Below are 23,580 nucleotides of genomic sequence, written 5' to 3'. Positions count from 1 at the left end.
TCCCCTTACCGCTGTGCTTCACCCGTGCTCAGGAGTCAACCCGTACTTCGAGCACCACTCGTCCAAGGACCAGTAAGAAACCCTGATCAGCGCCTGCGACTAGGGACGTAGCGTCTCAAACGACAGCGTCTGCGCATTGGAACCAGTGGCTCGGAGTCTCAACGACAGCGTCCCAAAACGCTAGCTGCCGCAAGAATCCGAGAAATACCCCTAGGGTGACTCGATGTCGTCCTCGCCCGCCGCTCCGTACAGGTTCGAGGCAACCGCCGCCATTCTCATGCCCGCTCCGAGGGACGCCGTCGAAACGCGGCAAGCGTTCACGTCTCGACACGCGATCTGGGCACGGAAATGGCCGTTTTGGCGGCGAGAGCCCCGTCAAAGAACGTCTCCACCCTGTACGCTCCGGAGCGGCGGGCGAGGAGCAGGACATCGAGGCACCCTAACTCCCCCATTTTCATCGTGCCACCGCACGGCACCACCAATACGAGCACCACCAATTTAGCGCCATGCGGTTTTAATGCGATTAGCAATATTAGGGTACTTGACTAATTACCTGGGGGCTGCCTGTCTGTCGGTTGTCGGTGTATCCAACCATTTTCCCGACAGTGCATTTGCGTTACCAACTTGTGTTACTGTGTGTGTGCCACTGGTTATGTGACGCTCTTCAATTAATCTCTCTCGCCCCAACTTGGATCAACGTGTAAGTCAAACTACATGTGCCAGCGCTTCAGTGAGCCTCTTTGATGTCAATTTCTGTCACTGGCTAATGTGCCGTTCTTGAATGAACCTCTTTGACACTAACTTTGGTCACTGGGTGTGTCACTGGGTAACTTGGGTCACTGGGGCTAACTAGCCACTGCTACAAGCAGCAATGGGAGACGATGCAGTGTCATTTGTTAGTATTGGCGAAATCGTGGACATTTCGTCGTAAATTGGATTGATGTATGGGAAATGTATATCGTCTATATATGTGCAAACGCACATTACTGAATATAAAAATGCATATAGAAAGCAACCTGAACGCGTAAAAATAAATGAGCTGCACTTAAACAAATCTTACAATCCTGATTCCGTCTTGCTCGTTTCGCCATCACAATAATTCACGTATAATCACCAATTAAACTCGCATCGTAAGAAACAGCGCTGATCGCATCACCATCGCCAATCATCGCCAAAGGGTGAATCCGCCGCAAGTATTTTACAGCTGTGTTAGACTTTACTATCTTCGGGATTGGCCCGCGATAACTGTTAGACACAAGAAATCGCAGTTAGTTCGCAAAGAATGCTAAACGCTTCAAAACGTTCTTACGCTACAACTGTTCCTCAGAGCAAATGGCACGTAATGGTGATGGACATGACTAGCGAAGACGGGAGGCCAACGGCGAAGAGCACTTACAAACTAAAGGTTTCGTGAATTCGACCCCTCGTTCTTTAAATGCTTGGTTACGGTGTAACTATCATTTAAGAGACCAGAAACACGTCTTATACCCCGGGGAATGATAGCAGTACCAGCGGTGAGGATGAACCGACACTTGCTCACCTCTCAATCAGCGCCGGTTCGTCTCTGCATATCAACTTGTTCTTTTAAATGCGAAGCTGGCGAACATTTGGCACTTGGACAGTATCTCTATCTATCTATCTATCTATCTATCTATCTATCTATCTATCTATCTATCTATCTATCTATCTATCTATCTATCTATCTATCTATCTATCTATCTATCTATGCCTACGTCTTGGTGCTCTCATGGTCGTTTCGTTAACTTGGTATTTTCCAAAATTGGCATAGCATGACAAGAGTGTATGATGAACATAAATGATAGGTCATGACATGAATATGATGAAATGTTTGTCATGTAGGTCATAAAACCGCTGCCTACGTCTTGATGCACTCATGGTCATTTCGCTAACTTGGTAGGTACCAAAATTGGCATAGTATGACAACAATGCATGACGAACATAAAGGATAGATCATGACATGAATATCATGCCATGCGTGTCATGTAGGTCATGAAATAGCCGCCTACGTCTTGGTTATCTCATGGTCGTTTCATTAACTTGGTAGGCTCCCCGCACACTGCTTCGCATAACATCGATTCCCACATGGCGTGGGATCTGCCGGCTTTTAAATGCGAAGCATTTCTTGGCGAACATTTGCTACTTTGACCGTATCTAACTATCTAGACACCTACGACTTTCTGCTCTCATGGTCGTTTCGTTAACTTCGTATGTACCAAAATTGACATACTATGACAAGAGTATACGACGAACATAAATGATATGTCATGACATGAATATCATGACATGCGTGTCATGTAGGTCATGACAATGACCCAGCGAAAACGTTTAACACTCAAAAACCACCGGAATGGGGTCCGCGTGGGCACTAAGTGAAGGGAACAATAAAGGACGATGGTAGAAATCATAGTCATGAGCATGACTCAGCAAAAACGACAATGACTCAGGAAATAAATATTAACACTCAAAAGCCACTGAAATGGGTTCGGACGTGGCGCAGTTTCACCCGAAAGGCGAAGCATCAATTGCGATAGCAAATTAGTAGAGAGCTATACGGAGTAAGGATAGTAGTTTTATCAGCTGTATAAACTTGGTCATGCATCAGCACCAAGGAGGATCTAAAAAAAAATCCTCCTTGATCAGCACCAGCAACGCGCAGAACTGTTGCCAACGCGGTCGGCATTGGTGGCTGTTGCCGGTGCCTCTGGGGGCGGCTCAGAGGTTTTCGACGAGATCAGAACGGGAAACTCGTCGAGCAGCGTCGGAAGTCTTTACCACCTTCTCGCCTCGCAACGTTTTTATATAAATACGCGTTTGGTGCCGCAGCTGAACGTCGCCTCCCCTCCCCTCCCCCCATAGCCTTTCGCGCGACGGAAGAAGTCGCGGTTGCCCTCTCTCTCTCTCTCTCTCTCTCTCTCTCTCTATATATATATATATATATATATATATATATATATATATATATATATATATATATATATATATATATATATATATATTGTAGTGAAGACGAATGCCCGGCGCTGCAGCCACATCGCCAGTCATCCGGGAAGCGCGAGCTCGAGATTGCCTGAGCCGCTCTGGTTGAGACACGCTGCCAACGCTGCCCGCTGCTATCTTGTACTGTGTTCGCATTAGATTCTGGTGGAGGTGCTGCGGTTTCCCCCCAACCTGGAATTACGCACCCGAACTCTGCCGTCCGTCATGCCTGACGACCCCAGCCCGACATCCCCACCGGTTACCCCAGCCATCGTATGTGCCGGTGCCCAGCGTCAGCGGGATCCTGACATCTTCTGCGGCACCGATGAGAAAGACGTTGAAGATTGGCTGGAATCGTATGAACGCGCCAGCAACACTAACAAATGGGACGACACCCAGAAGCTCAACAACGCGATGTTCTATCTGTCGGGCGTCGCCAAGCTGTGGTTTCGAAACCACGAAGCCGATCTCCGCACATGGGCTCGCTTCAAAACCAGCATTGCAGACGTTTTCGGCCGCCCTGGCGTGCGCAAGCTTCGCGCTGAACAACGCCTGCGCAGCCGATCCCAGCAAACTGGTGAAACGTTCACCAGCTACATAGAGGACATCGTCGACCTCTGCCGGCGTGTCAACCCGACGATGGCGGAGGGGGACAAGGTACGTCACATCATGAAGGGCATTTCCGACGATGCCTTTCATATGCTGCTGTCAAAAAGCCCTGACACAGTTTCTCAGGGTCATTGAGCTTTGCCAGAGTTTCGACGAGCTCTGCAGGCAGCGGCTTCTCACACGGCGCCCACCTGTGTCCGATGAAAGCCTCGCGAGCGTGGCCGTGGCTCCTGACATGGACTCCCTGCTTTGCCAAATTAAAGAGTTCGTCCGTGCTGAGGTCGCTCGCCAGCTTTCGCTGCTGTCCTCAGCCACGTCACCACCCTCGTCTTTGCCGGCCAACCTTCGCCAGGTCATCCAAGAGCAAGTTTGCGCAGCTCTCCCTTCTGCCCGCGAGACTCCACCGGTGCCGACTCCCGTTGCTTTTCCCGAGGTGACTGCACCTCTTAGCTATGCCGAGGCTCTCGCACGGCCACCACCTCAGACCTTTGCGCCATTCCCATCAGCAGTGCCACTGCGTCCAGCCCCTCACTTCGTTCAGCCGCGGTACCCACACAGCAGTGGACAATGGCGCACTCCTGACAACCGCCCAATATGTTTTGCATGTGGTCTACCTGGCCACATTGCACGATTTTGCCGTCGCCGCCCAACATCCTACCGCCGTAGCTTCGACACCGAACCATACGGTTCACCATACCCGTCGTCCTCCGTGCCTCAGAACCCTGGCCAGATGTCTTCTTACTCGGACCACCGCCCTCTTGTTGACCGCCGTTCGCCATCGCCCCGACGTCGCTCGCTTTCACCGATGCGTCGTCGTCCTTCTACGCCGGAACGGGAAAACTAATCGCCGCAGTTCCAGAGGCGAGAACTGCGTCACCCACGAACAGACCAAGGCCCCTCCCTTCTCCGACTAATATTATTGATGTATATGTGGACCGCGTCGCTGCACTCGCCCTCGTTGACACTGGTGCCGCAGTTTCGGTTATTAGTGCCACACTTTGCCGCTCGCTCAGGAAAGTTACGACGCCACTGTCAAACGTATCCCTTCGTACTGCCAGCGCAGACCGCATCACGCCTGCAGCTGCGTGTACTGCTCGTGTTGTGATCAACGGCCTCCTCTACATCGTCGAATTTTTGGTGCTGTGTTCTTGTTCCCATGATCTTATTTTGGGCTGGGACTTCCTTTCCACTAATAAGGCCGTCATCGACTGTTCTCATGCTGAGGTGGAATTTCAAACGCTGTGCGACGCCCTGCTCATTGACGCTCGTGAACCTGACGATAAAGTTTTTGTTGCCGAAGACGTTACCATTCCCCCGCACTCTTCTGCCCTAACCACAGTGTCATGCAACCTTGTTGCTGATGCCAGCGCACTTTTTACGCCATCCGCCATTTTCGCTCGTCGCAAATGTTCCCCGCTGCCTTTCGCTGTTTTGGACGTTCATGCCGGCATCAGCAGACTGCTCGTCTCCAACCAATTGTCCTGTCCTCTCACTTTGCTTCGTGGGGAATGCGTTGGCCGCGTCCAGTGTGTCGACCCTGCTGCCATCATTGACATGCCAACTGGTTCCACCGCCACTCATGAGGTCGCCGGAATGACCTGTAACCCCGCGCAGGAGCCGACTTCGCCCGATGTTCTCCATAGCTCCATCGCCGACACGTTGACTGTTTCCCAACGTGCCCAGCTTCTACGCCTTCTCGACAAGTTCCGTTCGTCTTTCGACTGCCAGCATGTTCCCTTGGGCCGCACGTCAACTGTTTGTCATCGCATCGACACGGGTACTAGTGCGCCACTGCGACAAAGACCCTATCGTGTATCCGCGACAGAGCGCCGTGTCATCGATGACCAAGTAGCTGACATGCTGAAGCGCGGCGTCATTCAGCCTTCGGATAGCCCCTGGGCATCTCCTGTTGTGCTTGTTAAGAAGAAGGACGGATCGATTCGATTCTGTGTCGATTACCGTCGTCTTAACAAAATAACTCGTAAAGATGTTTACCCTCTTCCGAGAATTGACGACGCCCTTGACTGTCTCCAAGGCGCAGAGTTCTTCTCTTCTATCGACTTACGTAGCGGCTATTGGCAAGTCCCCATGGCACCCGAAGACCAACCTAAAACGGCCTTTGTAACACCAGATGGCCTATATGAATTTCCTCTCATGCCTTTCGGGCTTTGCAACGCCCCAGCTACATTTGAGCGTATGATGGACAACCTGTTGCGTGGTCTCAAGTGGAAAACGTGCCTGTGCTACTTAGATGATGTGGTTATTTTTCCGCCGGATTTTCCCACCCATCTCTGTCGGCTGGCGGAAGTGTTACAGTGCCTAACTGCCGCCGGCCTTCAGCTCAACCTGAAGAAATGCCACTTTGGCGCAAGTCAGCTCACCATCCTTGGCCATGTCGTATCTAAACACGGTATTCTTCCTGACGCCGCCAAGCTCCGTGCAGTTGCTGATTTTCCCAAACCTTCCTCCGTACGAGAACTTCGCAGCTTCCTTGGCCTCTGCTCTTACTTTCGCCGCTTCATTCGGAATTTTGCGTCCATCACCGCTCCCTTGAATCAGCTTCTACGGAGCGACTTGAACAATTACGCCTGGTCCCCTGCCTGTGACGATGCCTTCCAAGAGCTGCGTCGTCTATTAACATCGCCGCCTATAGTGCGTCACTTCGACCCGAGTGCTCCGATCGAAGTACACACTGACGCCAGCGGTGTTGGGCTCCGCGATGTGCTCGCGCAGCGCAAATCTGGGTTCGACGAGTACGTCGTTGCATACGCAAGCCGCACCCTCACCAAAGCAGAGACAAATTATTCCGTTACGGAGAAAGAATGTTTGGCCATAATCTGGGCACTTGGTAAATTTCGACCCTACCTCTATGGCCGCCCCTTTGACGTAATTACAGACCACCATGCACTTTGTTGGCTGTCCACATTGAAGGACCCCTCAGGTCGATTAGCTCGCTGGGCTTTGCGGTTGCAAGATTTCGACGTGCGCGTTGTCTACAGGTCTGGCCGCCGCCACACCGACGCCGACGCGCTTTCCCGTTCGCCCGTGTCAACCGTAAGCGATGCCTGCCTCTCTGCCGTTGACCACGTACTTTCGTTCCCAGTAGGCTGCGACATGGCTTCGGAGCAACGCAAGGATGCCTGGATTAGTGCTCTTATCCGCTTCCTTTCTAACCCGTCGACTGTTCCTCCACCTTCTCGAGCTTTGCGCCGTCAAGCTTCGCACTTCGAAATGCGGGATGGACTTCTCTATCGCCGGAATTACGTCTCCGACGTCCGCAAGTGGTTGCTCGTCATACCGCGACATCTTCGTGGTGAAATATGTTCTGCCTTCCACACTGACCCGCAGTGTGCACACGCGGGTGTCTTCAAGACGTACACCCGGCTTCGCTCCAGGTTTTATTGGCGTGGCATGTACACCTTTGTGTGCAAGTACATTCGGTCGTGCCCTCAGTGCCAACGCCGCAAGGTTCCTTCTCAGCATGTCTCTGGTCCACTACAGCCAATCCCGTGTCCTGCCGGGCCCTTCGATCGCATTGGGATTGACCTGTATGGACCCCTTCCGAGCACGGCTTCCGGAAACCGCTGGATAGTCGTCGCCATCGACCACTTGACGCGATACGCAGAAACAGCCGCTCTGCCTGCTGCCACAGCTCGTGATATCGCATCCTTCCTACTGAAAAACTTTATTCTCCGTCACGGTGCACCTCGCGAACTTTTGAGCGATAGAGGACGTGTGTTCCTCTCCGAAGTCGTAAACGCGCTCCTTACTGAATGTCGCATCGTTCATCGCACCACCACCGCCTACCATCCTCAAACTAACAGTCTGACGGAAAGATTTAACCGCACCCTTGGCGACATGCTCTCCAAATACGTCGCCTCTGATCACACTGATTGGGACCTCATTCTGCCATTCATCACGTTCGCCTACAACACTGCACCACAGGCGACCACAAACTTTTCCCCATTCTTCCTCTTGTACGGCCGCGAACCTTCGACTACCCTCGACACCATTCTTCCGCACAGACCCGATTCATCCGAATGTACACCCATCTCTGAAGTTGCCCGCCGCGCCGAGGAATGCCGTCAACTCGCCCGTTCCTTTACAGCCGTCGACCAATGGCAACAAAAATCTCGACGTGACGATGATCACCCGCATTGTCACTTTCTTCCGGACTCCCTTGTGTGGCTTTGGGTTCCTGCCGTTCCTGCTGGCCTCTCATCCAAGCTTGTATCAAATTATCAAGGACCCTACCGTGTTGTAGCGCAGACATCGCCTGTGAACTATATTGTCGAGCCTGTCACGCCACCTACGGACCAACGCTGTCGTGGTCGTGAAACCGTCCACGTACAACGCCTGAAGCCGTATTACGACCCCTTGATTCTATGTTCACCATGAGTCGCCAGGATGGCTCCTTTTCCGATGGGGGGTGATTGTAGTGAAGACGAATGCCCGGCGCTGCAGCCACATCGCCAGTCATCCGGGAAGCGCGAGCTCGAGATTTCCTGAGCCGCTCTGGTTGAGACACGCTGCCCGCTGCTCTCTTGTACTGTGTTCGCATTAGAATATATATATATATATATATATATATATATATATATATATATATATATATATATATATATGTGTGTGTGTGTGTGTGTGTGTGTGTGTGTGTGTGTGTGTGTGTGTGTGTGTGTGTGTGTGTGTGTGTGTGTGTGTGTGTGTGTGTGTGTGGTGATTGTCCTTCATCCTCGATGAAGGTAGGACCTTCATCGAGAAAGTGCAAGAATTGGGTTGAAGATGAATATGCAGAAGACAAAGATAATGTTCAATAGCCTGGCAAGGGAACAAGAATTCAGGATCGCCAGTCAGCCTCTAGAGTCTGTAAAGGAATATGTTTATCTAGGTCAATTACTCACAGTGGACCCTGATCATGAGAAAGAAATTTACAGAAGAATAAAATTGGGTTGGAGTGCATGCGGCAGGCATTGCCAAATCCTTACTGGGAGCTTACCACTGTCGTTGAAAAGAAAAGTGTACAATCATTGCATTCTACCGGTGCTAACATATGGGGCAGAAACTTGGAGGTTAACAAAGAAGCTCGAGAACAAGTTAAGGACCGCACAAAGAGCGATGGAACGAAAAATCTTAGGAGTAACGTTAAGAGACAGGAAGAGAGCGGTGTGGATCAGAGAACAAACGGGGGTAAACGATATTCTAGTTCACATTAAGCGGAAGAAATGGAGCTGGGCAGGCCATGTAATGCGTAGGATGGATAACCGGTGGACCATTAGGGTTACAGAATGGATACCAAGAGAAGGGAAGCGCAGTCGAGGACGGCAGAAAGTCAGGTGGGATGATGAGGTTAGGAAATTCGCAGGCGCAAGTTGGAATACGCTAGCGCAAGACAGGGGTAATTGGAGATCGCAGGGAGAGGCCTTCATCCTGCAGTGGACATAAATATAGGCTGATGATGATGGTGATTGTAAAGGAGGAAAGAGACGCTTAATTCTGCAGCCCTTCAGGGAGCACGGCGCAGAACGCGCGTTTGTTCTCCGCCGTGCGTTCGCTTCCCGTGAAAGCGCGCGTCCCTCACGCCCTTTCACTCGCACATACAGCGTCCGGCGCGCGGCGACGACTCCATCGCCGTTGACGTCATACGGAACCTCACGGCGACGGCGACGACGACGGCAGAAATCCTCTTTGAGTGTCCATATAATTGCTATCGCAATAAAAGCAGATACAGGAGACCTAAAGCCGCACATTTGCGGCCGACCACTTCGATGCGACAAGAAAAAGTGGTGGCAGAAGCTGAGCACGTTGAACTGTTGCTAGAAGAAACGCGTTTGAAGGCGGCGGCACCACAGACTGCAAAAGGCGCCATATGATAGCCCCCATTTCATGCTTACAGCTACTTACTCTCGATTACGGGAGAGCCAGGAATTTTTTATTTCTTTATTTAGAGTTACATCATGGTCTGTGCATTGTAGTGAGGAATGATTGTGAGCAATCGACAGCAACTAAAAGTCAGTTCGGCAATCATATAGTAATTACATTTGATACGTGTGATCTCCAGTAAGCCTACACGCTGTCGCAAGGCACTATTACTGTTCTACTTTGGCATTAGCTGACAAGGAAATTTATTTACCCGTAGGCACGCGTACAACAGTTGTATGAACGTAGAGTACAATATAACGTACCACACATGCAATACATCGTACTTGATACAAACAAAACAGATGCACAAACAAAATAGTAAATTGCGTCTGCTTGACATTGACTTAGCCACACATCAAAAACATTACGACAATGTACATGCAAAATCATAAATGTCAGCCTCGGATACATGAATGACGCCCGAAGCACACACGAGTACATTTCCTACTCAAGGAAACAAAATTGGGGCATTATTCTGGCTGTAGCAAAACTTTGCCTCGAGACACGGTTAGGTACCGCGTAGACCAGCGGCGAAGAAATTCGGCTTCACCGAGCTTGAAGAGCTGTTCTTCAAGATGACCCCATATTATCACCCGTAGTTTGCGCACTCTGGGGTACATTGCTCTATTTGGCTGCCGGGATCGTTCTGGAATGTTGCGGAAGCACCACAAAACGTAGCTAACGCTGTAGTAGACGAGACTCGCGAACCGATCTCGCCGCCGTGGTGCCCGCACGATGGATATTCCAAATAATCTTCCAACCAGCTTCCAGAAGGTGCGCGCTACAACGCACTCCTTTACTACATGCTTGTTGGTCTCTGTTTGTGCGCAATACATGCATTTATCATTCGCTACCATATCGCAGCGTTCAAGCCTGTCTCTTGTAGGTAGAATGCCCCACTGAAATTGCCAATGAAAATCCTTCACTTTAGAAGGCAAATCAGGTGAAGAAACAGCTGTCCATGTTTTTGTAGTAGCTGTCCCTGGAGGCACAGCCGTCTCACACAACATTTCACAAAGACTTGAAACTGGTGTCGTACGCCACTTTGTATTCCTTACTTGCACAAGCTCGCTTTGTAAGCGCGCAGCCGCCTCATACTGCGGTGCTGGCGTTACCGCTGTCGGAAGCAAGTTGCCTGAACTTAGCGGCATAAGCGTTCGACGGTAAGGACCCAGCCAATAAAGGAGAAGTGGCGTACCTGGGTACTCATCATCGTCAAGTAGGTCACATGTACTCTTAGTGCACAGCAGCCTACCAAATGTAACTATACACGGCAAGCTCCATCCTCCGCTGGCTTTCGGCAGACGCAAAAAATGTGCTACGTATTGTGTCTTGTTTAGCCAGAACCATGAGAAAATAAGTTTGTTTACTACGCGTACTGTTGGTGACGGCGGAAGAGTCACTCTTGCAGCAAACCACAGTTTACTGCACAATACATTCTTAATAAAGAAAGCCCTTTCTGCTAGCGGCAGTGGCGACGCAGTCACTGCTTCCGACTGTGCTTTAATACAGCTGATAATGTCTCGCCACGTGTGAGGTGAAACACCACTTGTAGAAAATTTTATGCCTAATATTTGCATATGCTCGGTCTGTTTAAGGTTTCCTGGGAATGTTATTGCACTGCGTCCTAAATTTAATGCTTCGCATTTCCTCATATTTATTTTACCCCCTGTCAATGATTCATATTGGGATTAGCTGACAAGGAAATTTACCAAGGGATGACGGTGTGAGTGTCAATGGAGCCGAACCAGTAACAGGTCGGTTCAGACATGCCACATTACAGAACCTTCAAACTGAATATTGCTACATTTGTTGTTCTTCAATAAACATTTTATGAACATAACAAATTTTTGAAAGCAACTGCGACAGTCATGATACATTTCCTTCTCAGCGCATAACTTTTAATCTATTTTCTGCAACTGCGTAAGGAGATGAGTGCACCATTAGCATTAGCCACGTTTATCTAGTAAACATAACACTCGCTAATGCGGCATTCCCCACTTCGCACCCTTTCAATGTTTGCCAGCCTGGGCTAGAAACACGCAGACAGCCCGAGTTGGACTGTCTGTGCAGTGGTTTGGCGAAAGCCTGTGGCGACGTTAGCTACCCGATGAGGGAATAAAGATTATGTGCACATGAGCCTTAGGGAATCGTCGAAAATGACGTGAAATTCTGCACGGACATGACGGACAACACTGTAGAAATAAATCAAATCATCTCACCCTACGGGCAACCATGGTGGGATGCGAAAGCATCGCGGGGGGTGCGCATCGAGTTTCTGTTTCGTTTCACTTGGCAACACAACCCAATGAAAGTTAGAGTGAGAGAATGTATTCAGAAGAGAGGAGACGTTTGTACGGGGTTGTTTTCGTTTGATGTGTACGTCGATCGCCGCGTCGTCGGGAACGCTCCTGGGTAGGCATTGCACGAGTTCCTGCACTTCGATCGGAACGTTCACGACTTGCTCCGACGCTGACGTTCGTTCTGGACGCTCCCGACCTTGCTCAGGTTGTTGTCGAACCAAAGCCGGTCGCACGCCTTGCAGCTGTGCCCGAAGCTCCGAACGCAACAACCCCGGCTTCCCGAGCCTTCCTCTGCTCCGCGGCGGTGGCGCTGCCGCTGCAACTAGCGCCGACGTTGACGTTGTTCATGGCGTTTCGCACATCGTTTCACAGAGAGAGAATGACGGAAGCACAGCGAACGCGCGCTTTATACTGCGCGGCGACACTTGCGCCGCCTACCGGCGTACCCTTAGAGAGAGAGTGAGAGAGAGAGAGTTATATGCAATGATTTGCTGCGCCGCACCTGTGGCGGAGAGGGGGAGAGGGGAGGAGGAGAGCGCACACCTGCGTAGGAGAGGAGAATGAGGGAGTGTTGCGCATGCGCAGTATGGGTGCGGACGCCGCAGAACGGACACTGCCGCGAGCATAAGATGCTCTCGCATCTAAAACTTGGAGGACGCTTAAGCTTCGCTTTTATAAGTGGAACACGCTAGCATTCAAAGATCCTTGACTGCTTCTCACACTTCCCGACAACTGCAGCTAAAGCAACCGTAATGGTTACCGGGAAACACTGGCGGCGAACGCTATGCACGAAGGCGAGCTTTCTGTTAGAAACGCGGCCTCTTGCTCCGCCTTCAGCGAGGATAGGTGGGCTGCGCTTTTGGGCAGCTCCGAACTCAACGACCAAACCCTGGCCGTCCAGAGTGCCCGCGATCGGGCCGTCAAGCTCGGCTTGCCGGTCCCTACGTGGGACTAGCCGGGTGGCGCGGGGTGTCCCCTGCGTCTTCTCTGGACCTCAATAAAGTTATTTCACTCACTCACTCACTCTTGCGTGGGGCGATCCCGGAGATATTGCACAGCCGCGCCAACAAAATTGCATAACTTTCAGGTTTCCGTCTTTGTTTCGTACTTTGAATATTTCAGTCTGAGAAGATTTAACAGAAAAGGCATGCGCTGTGGATGTTTTGTTTCGTGACATTTGTTTCTGGATTGTCATTCTCAAGATTCCGAGGAATAGCTTTGCCAAGAATGCAAGAAAAGGTATGAGCAACATTAATGATAGAACATATACGTGTACCTAAATATATTCGGAGGGCCTGCGTGATTGGGGATGATTTTCTCCGCCACATCGCACGCCGGTTGCCGACGCCTGATTTTCTGCGACACGGGGGCCCTTAACGCTGTCGCGTTAAAACCTCCTTGGTCCAACCCTGTAGGATGAGCTGGCCCAACCGGGCTGTCTCAGCGCTTCCATCCCCTGCAGGGCAACACCGAAAGGGTGCCAAGCCAGGACAGTCGCATATATGAGTACTACGTCTACCAGACGAATCGGGCTAATTTAATGCTAATGGGATAATTACACTCCTTCGCTGTTGCAGTCAGCAGATTAAAAGGCATGCGCTGAGAAGAAAAATTATATTGACTGTCCCAGTAGCTTTCATAAGTTCGTTACACTCATCAAATATTTATTGGAAAATAGCGAGTGTTGCCGGGTTCACTTTGAAGATTGTGCAATGCATCGAGAGCGAACCGATTTATTGTAGCGTTAACTACACTGGCCTAGCCAAGCCCGTTTCGCGCGGCACATCAAGAGCCGTGCTGCGCATGCGCAAGGATCATTGATGTCACACGGCTTGCGCACCGGAGCCACCGGAGCCGGCACCTCTCGCGCACTCCGCCGCCGCCGCGCGCGACTCACCGCCGCCGGTCTGCGCATTCCAGAGGAGTGACGTCGTAGCCGTGGTAGACGCACTGGCGCCGGCGCGCGCTCGCTGTGCAGTCGCCGTCTGACACTGCGCTGGAGCCGCTGCGCTTCTGACTGGCGTTTGCCAGTGTGGTATAGCCATGGAGAAGGAGAGCGCAAATGCTGCTCAACAGCGCCGAAGAACGGAGAAGCTTGACTCATCGGATCCCGAAGTAGTTGCCTGGCAATTATCGGTTGAGCGTAGGAGACAACCAGGAAAGCTAAGAATAATCAGCTGAACCTTTGCTAACGCTACGTATATCCTGGCATAGCCGAGCTAAGCCACTGCAACATTCTTTATTACACGCTGGCTCCATTGACACTCCGCAACGTCCGCTTCGGTCCCTGATGACCCGGTCGGGCCCCGAAACGTGGATTATTTAAACTAAAATGAATTGCGGCTGGAGTTTAATTGGACATTAACCCGAAAGGCGAAGCATCAATTGCGATAGCAAATTAGTAGACAGCTATACGGAGTAAAGATAGTAGTTTTATCAGCTGTGCAAACTTGGTCATGCAGCTTGCTTACTTGAAAGCTTTTATTAAAAACAAAAAGAGAGGTGGAGCCCTTAGGGGGCATGCAGCAGCACCAGCAACGCGCAGAACTGTTGTCGACGCGGTCGGCGTTTTGTCCGCGTTCGCACCGAACACGCGCGGCGTTGGTGCCTTGCTGGTGCCTCTGGGGGCGGCTCGGAGGTTTTCGACGAGATCAGAATGGGACGGAAATCTTACCCACCTTCTCGCCTCGCAACGTTTTTATACAAATACGCATTTTGTGCCGCAGCTAAACGTCGCCTCCCCTCCCTCCCTCCCGTCCCCCCACCGCCTTTCGCGCGACGGAAAAGTCGCGTTTGCTCTCTATATATGGTGATTGTAAAGGAGGAAAGAGACGCTTAATTCTGCAGCCCTTCAGGGAGCACGGCGCAGAACGCTTGTTTGCTCTCCGACGTGCGTTCGCTCCCCGTGAAAGCGCGCGTCCCTCGCGCCCTTTCACTCGCACATAAAGCGTCCGGAGCGCGGCGACAATTTCATCGCCGTTGACGTCATACGGAATCTCACGGTGACGGCGACGGCGACGACGACGACGACGACGGCGGCAGAAATCCGCTTTGGAGTGTCCATATAATTGCTATCGCAATAAAACCACTGAAACGGGTTCGGACGTGGGTACTAAGGCAAGGAAACACTAAAGGATGATGGTAGTCATAGTCATGAGCATGACTCATCAAAAACGACAATGACTCGGCAAAAAAATTAACACTCAAAAACTACTGAAATGGGTTCGGACGTGGGTACTAAGTGAAGGAAGCACTAAAGGATGGTGGTAGAAGCCATAGTCATGAGCATGACTCAGCAAAAATGGCAATGACTCAGCGAGAAAAGATTAACACTCAAAAACCACAGAAATCGGTTCTGACGTGGACACTAAGTGAAGGAAACACTAAAGGATGATGGCAGAAGGCATAGTCATGAGCATGACCCAGCAAAAAAAAAAAAGTAATACTCAAAAACTACTGAAATGGGTTAGGACGTGAGTACACTAATGGCGAATTCGAGTGGGAGAACAGGAGCACTCAAAAGCACGCTGAAAGTGCTCGTTCCAGAGGCGACGTGTTTCAGTGGTCGAACAGGAGTGGGAGAGCCGTCATCCAGTGGTAGAACAAGAGCAATTTCGCTACGCCGAGAGCAGCCAGGAGCAGTCCGGACTGCTCTCACCTGAAAAGCGGAGTACGGAGGAAGTCACATGACTTAAACCGTCATATCCTCCTCATTTCTTTTTATTTTGCTTCAGCCGGCGCTTTCACTTTAAGGTCTCTTAGGCCTAGCTAAAGGGACTACTGAGGAACTCGTGACATGAATGTCATGACATGCGTGTCATGTAGGTCATGAAACAACCGCCTACGTCTCGGTGCTCTCAATGTCGTTTCGTTAATCTGGTAGGCTCCCCGCACACTGCTTCGCATAACATCGATTCCCACAGGGCGTGGGATCTGCCGGCTTTTTGATTGTGAATCCAAGAAGGCAACTTGCATATTTCACATTAGCCATCGCTGCGTCTCACGCCCTTTCAAGACATTAAAACATGCTACGAAACCTTTAAAAAAATTTAATTATGGGGTTTTACGTGCTAAAACCACGATCTGATTATGAGGAACGCCATAGTGGGGGGACTCCAGAACAATTTTGACCTCCTGGGGTTCTTTAACGTGCACCTAAATCTAAGTGCACGGGTGTTTTCGCATTTCGCCCCCATCGAAATGCAGCTACGAAACCTTTTGCGCGCCTCACTCGCGCGCTCTCCACACGTCACGATTCACGAGAAACGATGATGATGAACGCTTGCTCGATCGATCGATCGATCGATCGATTGATTGATTGATTGATTGATCCTGTCATTCATAATTCATTAATTCCATTACTTTAACGCCGCAACGAAACACCCGAGGTATGATTGCCGCTGCAGTATGTGGCTCCTCTTCCTCATCGTGAACCAGAATATAAGCTTAGTGTAATGATGAAGATAGCACAAGCGTCGTTGTGGTCGCATGGCTCCTGAAGTGACGAAGAGAAAGACAAACGGATCGGTGTCGCTGGTTTTGTCTCGCGCTGGCGTTTGGCTGGAACTGCTCGGGTGCTCTTTGCGCTGGACCTAACGTGACTGGAATTAAATTCCAATAAACCCCAAATCATTAGGAATGCTTTTACATTGCATACACAGTGAAACGCAGGCCGCAGATGCCGAAAATCGAACCCCCGACCTTGATCGTGCAGCAGTACGCCACATATAGCTACTGAACAACCACTGTGGGTACACAAATGTGCCGCGAGACTTGGGAGCTGTACATTGTGTAGTTGCCAGTCACGCTCGAGAACGTGCTCCAGTCTAAGCAGGCGGCGCTCTGACACCCGGATGGATGCGTGACGCAGTGTCACGTTGGTTGGCACGACAGCGGGTGCGACTGTTTTCACAACAAATCCGTCCAGGAACGGGGGCTCGCCTCGATGACGTAACGAGGTCGAATGCACTCATATGGTTCGCATGAATATATGCTCCGGAAGCGTGGCTGTGTGGCGTAATGTTTACGACGCCCGCCCTGAGACCGCGGTGCGCAGGTTCGAATCGCCGCGTTGGCAAGATTTTTTTCTCTTGGTATCACCCGTTTCTTTTTTTCCCCTCTGTTTGGCGGCGCGGTCGCTTGTAACCCGGTGCCACGGCGGAAGCCGCGGTGCCGGGTGGCGACGCGAAGCGGCGGTCGTTGGCGTGTTGCGGAGCGCAGCGTAGCAGCACCCCAAATAAAGAAATACTGCTCCAGCCAGGTAGACTGCTCCCTCCCTGATAGTGAGATTATATTTGGATCATCAAAACAGTGATGCGTTTATTTAGGAATAGCATCGAGCCCTCAACAGCAGCCACAGTTGTGCCTAGTCACCAACAGCCCAGCGTGATACGTCATCGAGGCGAGCCCCCGCCCCTGGACGGATTTGGTGTGAAAACAGTCGCACCCCACGACAGCGGTCCGGATCGGCTGACGCCACCAGCCGAGTCTCTTCCGCTCCAGCGCCGCTTTATAGATAAACGCGGCACGTCATATTGGCGGTGAATGAAAGCGGCCATAGCAGGTAGCGCGGAGCAAATGACAGTGGCCCGTATAACCTGCGCGACGCGGATAGGCTCAAATCCGTCGCGCGTGAAATAGGCTGTACGAGTAGACGCGCATGCGCTGGCATTCGCGCAACGTCCAAACCATTGCGACATCTTCCTTCGCCGGTTCATGCCTGCCTGCGGCTCTCGCGTCGGCCTTGAACATTCAGCGCGCTTAGAGGCTTCATCAAGGCGTTGCTGCCTAAGGGCGTGGGGAAGGGAGGGGAAGGAGGGTGTTGGGAGAGGGCAACTTTTTTTTATCTTTTCTTTTTCGCAGGTCCTCGTCGCGCAGCCGGTTGTTCCGAGAAAACTGCGTGCGGCTCTCGAACGCCGATAGCGCGAAATCTATAAGCGCCGGATAAGCGGCTCTTCGCGCGGAAGCCGTACGACGGGCAACAACGAGATCTGCGAAATCGACAGTGGCCTCCTGTGTAGAGACGGCGAGCGACGGTTTGCTAAGGAGAGCGGCCCGGGGTGAGAAAGGCGTATTGAATGCTGCTCGAGTAAGCGACGGCCTCGAAGCAAAAAATCTGAGCGGTTGTTCGGGCGTCGCGACTGTGAACGGACAGAAAACTTCGTTCGAGTGACAAGGGTAAGTGCGGTTTACGGCTGCGGAACCATGCAGCGGGGAAGCAGAATGCAGATGTACAAAATGGATAAGTGGCAGTAGGTCTCGAAGGTGAAGTCATTAGAGCCAATGTACCGTACTTTCCTTCTAAGTACGTTTTATCGAAAACAGATGGTCGTAACCTGCAGTCATATCAGATTCAGATATCGCATATATTTAAATTATGTTTCACTTAAATTTACCAGAGGAGGAGGGAAGAAGGTTAGATAGAGAGATAATGTTAATTTTGCAGGCATGGGATGGGTTCGCCTGATGCGCAGCACAGTGGTAATTCAAGATCAATCGGAGGGGCCTTCGTCCTGAAGGCCTCTCCTCTATTCAGGGTGTTGGTGTTGGTGGTAAGGATGATGATGATGATGAAACTTGTTCTCATTTGCTTTTTTTTTTTTGTTTGTTTTGGCTCGACCTGAGTTAGTTGTTCAATATCGCGCAAAAATAATTTCTTGTTTTACTGCTGCCTTCATCTTGATGTGTTTCTAGCTTGATTATACTTAAGAAGCAAGGGGCTGGAAATACAGATAGAAGAACATCGTACCCATAGAATGGCACTATTGACAAGGAACTAATCAGGTCACCGTCCACAAGAAAATCGCGCAGGGCTGCTACCACAGCTTATCTTTGTTTGTGGGCGAAGCGGTTAGCGACTAATTTTCGACAGAGAAAACACGACGTAACGAGATGTCGCAAGTACACCCGATATACCGACATTCGCAGAACGACAGCGGGAAGACCAGAAGCGAATAAGTCGATCGTCATGCCAGCCAGCAGCAAGGACCAGAAGACCGGCAAGCCCGGGAAGGTGACCCTGGGCTACTGGGCCAACATCCGGGGCATCGTCGAGCCCATCCGATACATGCTGGAGTACGCCGGAGTGCCGTACGAGTACAAGACGTACCCGTGGCTGGACAAGCCCACTGCGCAGGAGAGCAAGGCCGTGTGGCTGGAGGAGAAGGCGGCGCTGGCCGAGAGGGGTTTGGCCTTTCCCAACCTGCCGTACCTGGTCGACGGAGAGGAGACCAAGATCGTCCAGAGTCTGGCCATCATGCGCTACCTGGCTCGCAAGCACGGGCTCGCCGTGCCGGACTCGAAGCCCGCCGAGGCCGCCCGTGTCGACATGCTCGAAGCGCAGATCAACGAGCTCAGGCGAGTGGACGTGGTGGCGGAATTAATGCCGTTTGAGACGCTAGTTGATTGCGCTAGTTGGTCGCTAGTCCTTATTCGCGTTATACCAGCGCAAAATCAAATGAAAAAAAAAAGCCAGGGCGCAGACAGCGTGAACACTTCCTACAAGCGACATTTACTTAACACTGAGCTACAGTACAGACCTGGCAATACGAAAAAAAAAATGAAAGAATTTCTCGCCTTGTTATTTTTTTTTTCAGAAGATTTTTTCAGAAGCGCTACTGCCGGCTATTTACTGTCAACTGGTCTCAGTTTAGCAGAATCTTGGCTTGAGCTAGTTGGTGGGTTATAATTCATAAGAAATTCACGGCGCAAACTAGACGAGGACAAAGAATACAACGACAAAACGGGCGCCACTTGCATTGTGCGCATCAGTTTCTTTTTTTTTCTGCTTTATTTTTTTTTATTGCTACATGGTCTCAACGGTTGTTGAGGCCCAACTGTTCGTCCTCCTTAAAGTTTGTTTCGTCTCCTTTATTCCGCTATCCCGTGAATGGTAATTCGTGTACGCGGGAAATGGCTAGAACTCCTCTTGTCTTCAAATTGCCGATAATCTCTCTGTCTGCGAACGAACGCTTCGTGCAGGTGGTACCTGATCTACTACTGCTGGGAGGACTACTTCGCGTCCCGGAAAGGGAATTTCGCCGAGGCCCTGCCCGGGCATCTGGAGCTGCTGTCGCGAAGCCTCGGCGACCGCACGTGGCTTGCTGGGGATCAGATCACCCACGTGGACTTCATGCTGTACGAGCTGCTCGATCAGTTCTCGCTCTTCAAGCCGGGCTGCCTGGACGAGCACGCCAACCTGACGGCGTACGTGGACCGATTCCGCCAGCTGAAGCCCATCAAGGCGTACCTGTCCTCAGACAGGTTCCAGCCTTGGCCCGTGTTCCTGCCGTTGGCCAAGCGCTGGGGAAGTGGCAAGCCTCCGGCGAACCTCGTCGGCAAGCAAGCAAAAGCTTAAAGAAAGCTTTTCTCCCGCTCTTCCTTATGAATGAAGATTGTGGTCGCGTGTTTAGAAATTTCACAATAAAATGTTCTTCGCTTGTCTGTAATTCTCCAAAAAGCGTTCTAAGCTTTTTTTCTGTTACTTTGTTACTCACAGTAGAGCACTGCACGGGCTCGGGCTCACCCGAAAGCCCGGGCCCGGCCCGGCCCGTGGGCCGGGCCGGGTAGAGCAGTTTTTTCACGGGCTCGGGCCGGGCTCGGGCACGGCGGGTGCTTTTTGACGCGGGCCCGTGCCGGGCTCGGGCTTTCTGCGAGTTATTGTCGGGCTTCTCAACTCTGAAAAACATGTATTTTTCGGTCTCGGGCCGGGTTCGGGTCGGTTTCGAGCCGGGCTCGGGCCGGGCTCGGGCCGGGCTCGGGCCGGGCTCGGGCTTAAGGTAAAGGGGTGGCGGGCCGGGCCGGGCGGGTAACGTAGATTATTTCCGGGCCCGGGCCGGGCTCGGGTCTCGCCATAAAAGTTTTGATCGGGCTCGGGTGGGCCGCCCAATGTAAAAACGGGCCAGGGCCGGGCCCGGCCCGTGCAGTGCTTTAACTCACAGTGACTAACCTCCGTATTCATAAATGCTCCTTAACTGGAAGCCCACGCTTGATTTAATCTAGATGACGCTTGGCGCGAACGCGCCGAAGGAAACGCAATGAGCGCGTTGGGCACATTTACGCCAGGTCTCTTCTAGATCAAGTCACGCATTAGTTTCAAGTTAAGGTGCCTTTCTGAATACGGAGGCAAGAGCTCACGTTTGCTATAGTATGCGTTGTAACTCTTAATGTTTCGTCCTTTAACGGTAACCATTAAGCATCCGTTAAGACATTAATATCAACAATAAGGGCGAACTTTAGGAAGAGGACCGAGGATATAAACGAATAGACAGGACAGCGCTCCGTCATTGTCCTGCGGACTTAGTCTCTTAGAATTCGCACTTGTGTTCAAGCATGCACGAACCGAGCTCGGAGCGCAATAACGTAGTTATTACGACCAGGGCCGCTATTTTGTAGCGATGACTTTAATGTCATAATGCCTTTTCGCGCTTATCGCGCTTTGTAAGTGGTCAGAGCGACGGTCGGCTCACGATATCAACGTTGATAACGCGAGTGGACCGTCGCTCTGACCACTGACAAAGCGCGATAAGCGCGAAAAGGCATTATGACATTAAAGTCATCGCTACAAAATACCGGCCCAGCTATAGCTCATGACGGAACAGGAAAACACGCGCGGAGATGAGAAATACTTTCGTCTTGCCTCAGGCGCTGATCGTAGTAATGCAGAATCAACAGGCAAACATAACAGCTCTGCAAGTGGCCCGCAGATTGCAAGTGGCACGCTGAACGTGCTCGCACTGCGTTCACTGCACTCCAGAGGACAGTAGATACGGCGCCGCCCACGAAGCTCTTGTTGGAACTCTCTCGCAGAAAGAAAGTACAAGTCAAATAATTTTTCACTATGCTTCCCTTGGATTCATTATCTGTTGGTTTCGTGCAGATATAGCGCATTGTAGTTATTTTGCGTGGTTATTACGACGATAAGCGTCACAGTTATTTAGCGCGCAAGCACTCCTTAACCTGCGAAGCTGGAAAAGGATTACGGCGAAAGAAATGAAATCGCGCAGGAAAGGGCGGAATGACGTTTTAAAAAAAGAAACACACACACACACACACACACACACACACACACACACACACACACACACACACACACACACACACACACACACACACACACACACACACACGCACGCACGCACGCACGCACGCACGCACGCACGCACGCACATCTACACGCAATTCGCTGACGTTAGCGCACGGGCGGCGAGGCTGCAAGTGAAAGCCCCGTGGAGGCAGATGATAGATGCTCGCTCTGGAAGAAACTTTCGGCGGTCCAGCTCGACGCGCCCTCGCGGAGGAGGAGGAAAACAAACACGGGAAACCAATTCAGCTTGTCGAACTGCGTCGGTCTCTCGAGCTCTCCACTGTATGCTGCAGTGCGCGCTCGCAATTTCAGCATTATGCGCACGAACGGCGGTGATTTGCCGCTGCCGAATGACAGCGGAACTGCTTGCTTCTCGTAAATTGCCGGTCTAATCTGTATGTACTGACAGAAGCAGGGGTCCTCGATAATGATAAATGTTTTGTTGTCGTTCTCACGCATGCGTGCGAGCGCTCGAAGAAAAATATAAAATGTCTACTGCACTGTAGTTTCGGGGCAGTTTTTCCGTCGCTTGCGTCCCGTATACGACAATCTTATCGGAAAGCGCAGCCACAGTTGCACGCGGCAATTCTTTGCGTCTCGTCGTCACGCCCTGAGGCTCGCTCAATCACTCACTCACTCACTCATTCACTGGCTCACTCGCTGGTTCATTCATTCAATCACTCATTTACTGGCTCACTCACTCACTGTCTCACTCACTCACTATCTCACTCACTCACTGTCTCACTCACTCAATGTCTCACTCACCCACTCACTCACTCACTCATTAACTCAGTCACTCACTCACTCACTCACTCACTCACTCACTCACTCGCTCACGACTGACTGACTGATCGACCGACCGACCGACCGAATGACTGACTGACTGACTGACTGACTGACTGACTGACTGACTGACTGACTGACTGACTGACTGACTCACTCACTCACTCACTCACTCACTCACTCACTCACTCACTCACTCACTCACTCACTCACTCACTCACTCACTCTTTCTGTCTCTCTCTCATGCACACACATGAGACACTACGGCATCACCACAACACACACACACACACACAGACACTACGGACATCGAATTATTGGTAGGAGACGTGTGCAGTAGTCTAATCTCGTTTAATGTGCTCCGGTGCGTCCTGGTAACTGTGCTGTGCGGCGCTCTGCCGTAGTCAAGCAGGATGTGTCACATTCACTTGATGCAATGCGCCTTAGCGCTGCGCAGTGCGGAGGTTTTATGCATAGCAGGAGGACTGGCGCAGTGCACGCACTGGTGCGTAACTGTAACCGCTGCGGCGCCCGATCGGTCTCTGCGATGTTCTGCTGCTATGCGCGAGGTCGCGGGTTTGCCCGTCGCGGTAGCAGCTGGGTGGAATATTCAAAAGGTCAGATACATTGGAAGTTTAGCTAATTTGCATGTTAATCCTCATCTAGTCTAACAAGATCACTGGCCTGCTCCGTGGCCTCGTACAAATTACGGATTTCAACTGCAGCGCTATTACCTCCCGAACATACCGTGCAGGTTTGAAAGAAAATACACGTTGGTTTGTAAAACAATTGCGCAGTTACAAATGCTGTCGAATGTTGAATGTATTCGGTTCTTTGTTTTTAAAGCGAAGCTTGTATTTGCTGTGGATTTTTTATTCTAGCCTT

The 23,580-nt window shown here is 51.2% G+C and overlaps 2 protein-coding genes across 2 annotated transcripts in view; one reads left to right on the top strand and one right to left on the bottom strand.

The window, feature by feature from the left end:
* LOC119446253 (uncharacterized) overlaps positions 1–23,580 on the bottom strand; it is a 422,545-nt gene that overhangs the window by 336,452 nt on the left and 62,513 nt on the right. The window lies entirely within an intron of this gene.
* LOC119446254 (glutathione S-transferase Mu 3) lies at positions 17,753–20,280 on the top strand. Its single transcript, XM_037710638.2, has 3 exons — positions 17,753–18,005; positions 18,756–19,184; positions 19,809–20,280. The coding sequence occupies exons 2-3, from the start codon at positions 18,796–18,798 to the stop codon at positions 20,182–20,184; spliced, it is 765 nt and encodes a 254-aa protein (XP_037566566.1). The 5' UTR covers positions 17,753–18,005; positions 18,756–18,795; the 3' UTR covers positions 20,185–20,280.

This window comes from Dermacentor silvarum, chromosome 3 (genome assembly GCF_013339745.2).
Source record: "Dermacentor silvarum isolate Dsil-2018 chromosome 3, BIME_Dsil_1.4, whole genome shotgun sequence".
Lineage (NCBI taxonomy): Eukaryota > Metazoa > Arthropoda > Arachnida > Ixodida > Ixodidae > Dermacentor > Dermacentor silvarum.
Note: the sequence above shows the minus strand (reverse complement) of the source record. Positions and strands in the feature narration are given on the sequence as shown.

What these genes read in the sequence shown, in the direction of transcription:
- LOC119446254 (XM_037710638.2), top strand. Translation starts at nt 18,796, where the DNA reads ATGCCAGCCAGCAGCAAGGACCAGAAGACCGGCAAGCCCGGGAAGGTG. An exon ending in GCGCAGATCAACGAGCTCAG is followed by an intron (nt 19,185 to 19,808) that starts GCGAGTGGACGT and finishes CGCTTCGTGCAG; the next exon opens with GTGGTACCTGATCTACTACT.